The sequence below is a fragment of the Nanorana parkeri genome, unplaced genomic scaffold (assembly GCF_000935625.1).
Source record: "Nanorana parkeri isolate BGI_ZX_2015 unplaced genomic scaffold, ASM93562v1 scaffold996, whole genome shotgun sequence".
Lineage (NCBI taxonomy): Eukaryota > Metazoa > Chordata > Amphibia > Anura > Dicroglossidae > Nanorana > Nanorana parkeri.
Window position 1 is genome coordinate 549,802 of NW_017307264.1, and position 2,010 is coordinate 551,811.

At 39.2% G+C, this 2,010-nt stretch overlaps 1 protein-coding gene across 1 annotated transcript; it reads left to right on the forward strand.

Moving 5' to 3' along the window:
* Positions 1 to 140: 140 nt before the first annotated feature.
* On the forward strand, positions 141 to 1,533 carry PDIK1L (PDLIM1 interacting kinase 1 like; the record flags this gene model as incomplete). Its single annotated transcript, XM_018567005.1, has 1 exon — positions 141 to 1,533. A coding segment is annotated over one exon (741 nt), but the record flags the coding sequence as incomplete, so codon positions are not given.
* Between the last annotated feature and the right edge of the window lie 477 nt (positions 1,534 to 2,010).

The following is a 2,010-nucleotide window of genomic DNA, read 5'->3' on the forward strand; positions in this document are numbered from 1 at the left end:
TGTATTCTGTTTAAGAATATTCTTCCCTTTTCTACATTACTTTGGCAGTTTGAATATGTGATTTTTTAACTCTAGTGTTCTATGCTTGTGATTTGGATACTAATTAACTTAATTTCCCATTTATATTTTTTCTTGTTTTCTTGAAGTTGGTGGAAACATCTCTAAAAGGCAAGATTGCCTTTGACCCACGCAGTACCTATTGCCTATGGTTCGTGATGGATTTTTGTGATGGAGGCGATATGAACGAGTACATCTTAACAAGAAGGCCAAGTCGTCGAACAAACACCAGCTTCATGCTGCAACTAAGTAGTGCACTTGCATTTCTACACAAGAACCAGATAATACACCGTGACCTAAAGCCTGACAATATTCTGGTGTGTAAAGCACGTGATGGTATAGATGAACCTACCTTGAAGGTGGCTGACTTTGGGCTGAGTAAAGTATGTTCTACTTCAGGGTTGAACCCCGAAGAACCAGCCAGCGTCAACAAGAGCTTCTTATCTACTGCTTGTGGCACTGATTTCTATATGGCACCCGAGGTGTGGGAGGGCCATTATACAGCAAAAGCAGATATTTTTGCCTTAGGAGTAATACTCTGGGCCATGCTTGAACGCTTAACTATCTTGGACAGTCACACCAAAAAAATATTGCTTGGTGGCTATGTTCAACGGGGGACACAAACAGTTCCAGTGGGAGCAGCACTGCTTGAGAACCCCAAAATGGAACTTCCTATTCCCATCAAGAAAAAAACCATGAATCAGCGCATGAAACAATTGTTGCAACAGATGTTGTCTGTTAACCCTCAGGAGCGTCCAGATGCCTTTCAGCTTGAACTACGTCTCATTCAGATTGCCTTCAGAGACTATACATGGGAAACGTGACATCCACTAGAATCAAATGAGCTCAGATTTGCAGGGCACCTTGAATGGAAGAAGACTTTTTTTTTTACATTGCCATCCTAGTTATTACAGTACAGAGTTCGTACTGAGGAGAAGTAGAAGTAGAAGAAAGTTAAATGTTAGTGTGTTATCTGCCACATTCCTTACCTTTCTGAAATACATTATACTCCTGTGTAGCAAATTCAATTTGGCAAGGGTTACCACGCCTGGGGGGTGACTCGGAAAAACTTATTTACGATGATTGTTCCTTTCTCTAGGTTTCCCAATGTTTGTTTTCTTTTTTATACCTCCAACTGGGCTGCTACCATATTTACTATCTCATAGATTTAGATTAGACGTTTAACATTGCACATTCCAGTGGGATTACTGGACTTCCCAAAGAATGTATGCGATCAGCTGCTGCTGTGTGAATTGTGTGGGTTCTTCTGAATGTGTATTTATTAACACATAAAGATGCATGTTTCTTGCTGTCATTTTTGACATCTTTATCTTGGTAAGGTAGCTGTTTGAATAGTTTAGTTATATGTTGAAAAGGCTGCTTGAGTTATATCTGGCCTTTTATTGAGAAACACTTGCCCATACACTCTGCGCATACCATACTGATCTTCTGTGATAAGCCTTTATCTAGGATCTATAAGGATGGGTTGTATAGTCCTGGCGCTTAGCGTGAAGATGCTTGGACCTTGGAGTAGTTTCATTTTTTTTTATTAATATTAAGGAATATTTCAGAATTGCACATGAATGTTTTACGTTTGAGGGCAAAATATTGTGTTTTCCTCTTTATGGCTCATTCACACCTATACACGCCTGTTAGAGGAAATGTGTTTCTTGAATGAAATGTACCTGCACATAACGGGCCCTTTTAGTATTCTGACAAATTTAACTCTGTGTTATCATTTCCCAATACCGAGCTTTTCTGTAAATCGTCTACTTTGGTTATTTTGCTTTAAGTGCATGAAAATAAGTGAAATGTGGGGAGGTGTTAATGAGCCCATTGAGTAGTCATTTGTTTCAGCCAAAGTATGATACCAGCATAACATTTGCAGTCCACCAGCGTATCCACAAACTACTAAAATGAATTGATTCACATATATAAAGCTATAAAGGGCTA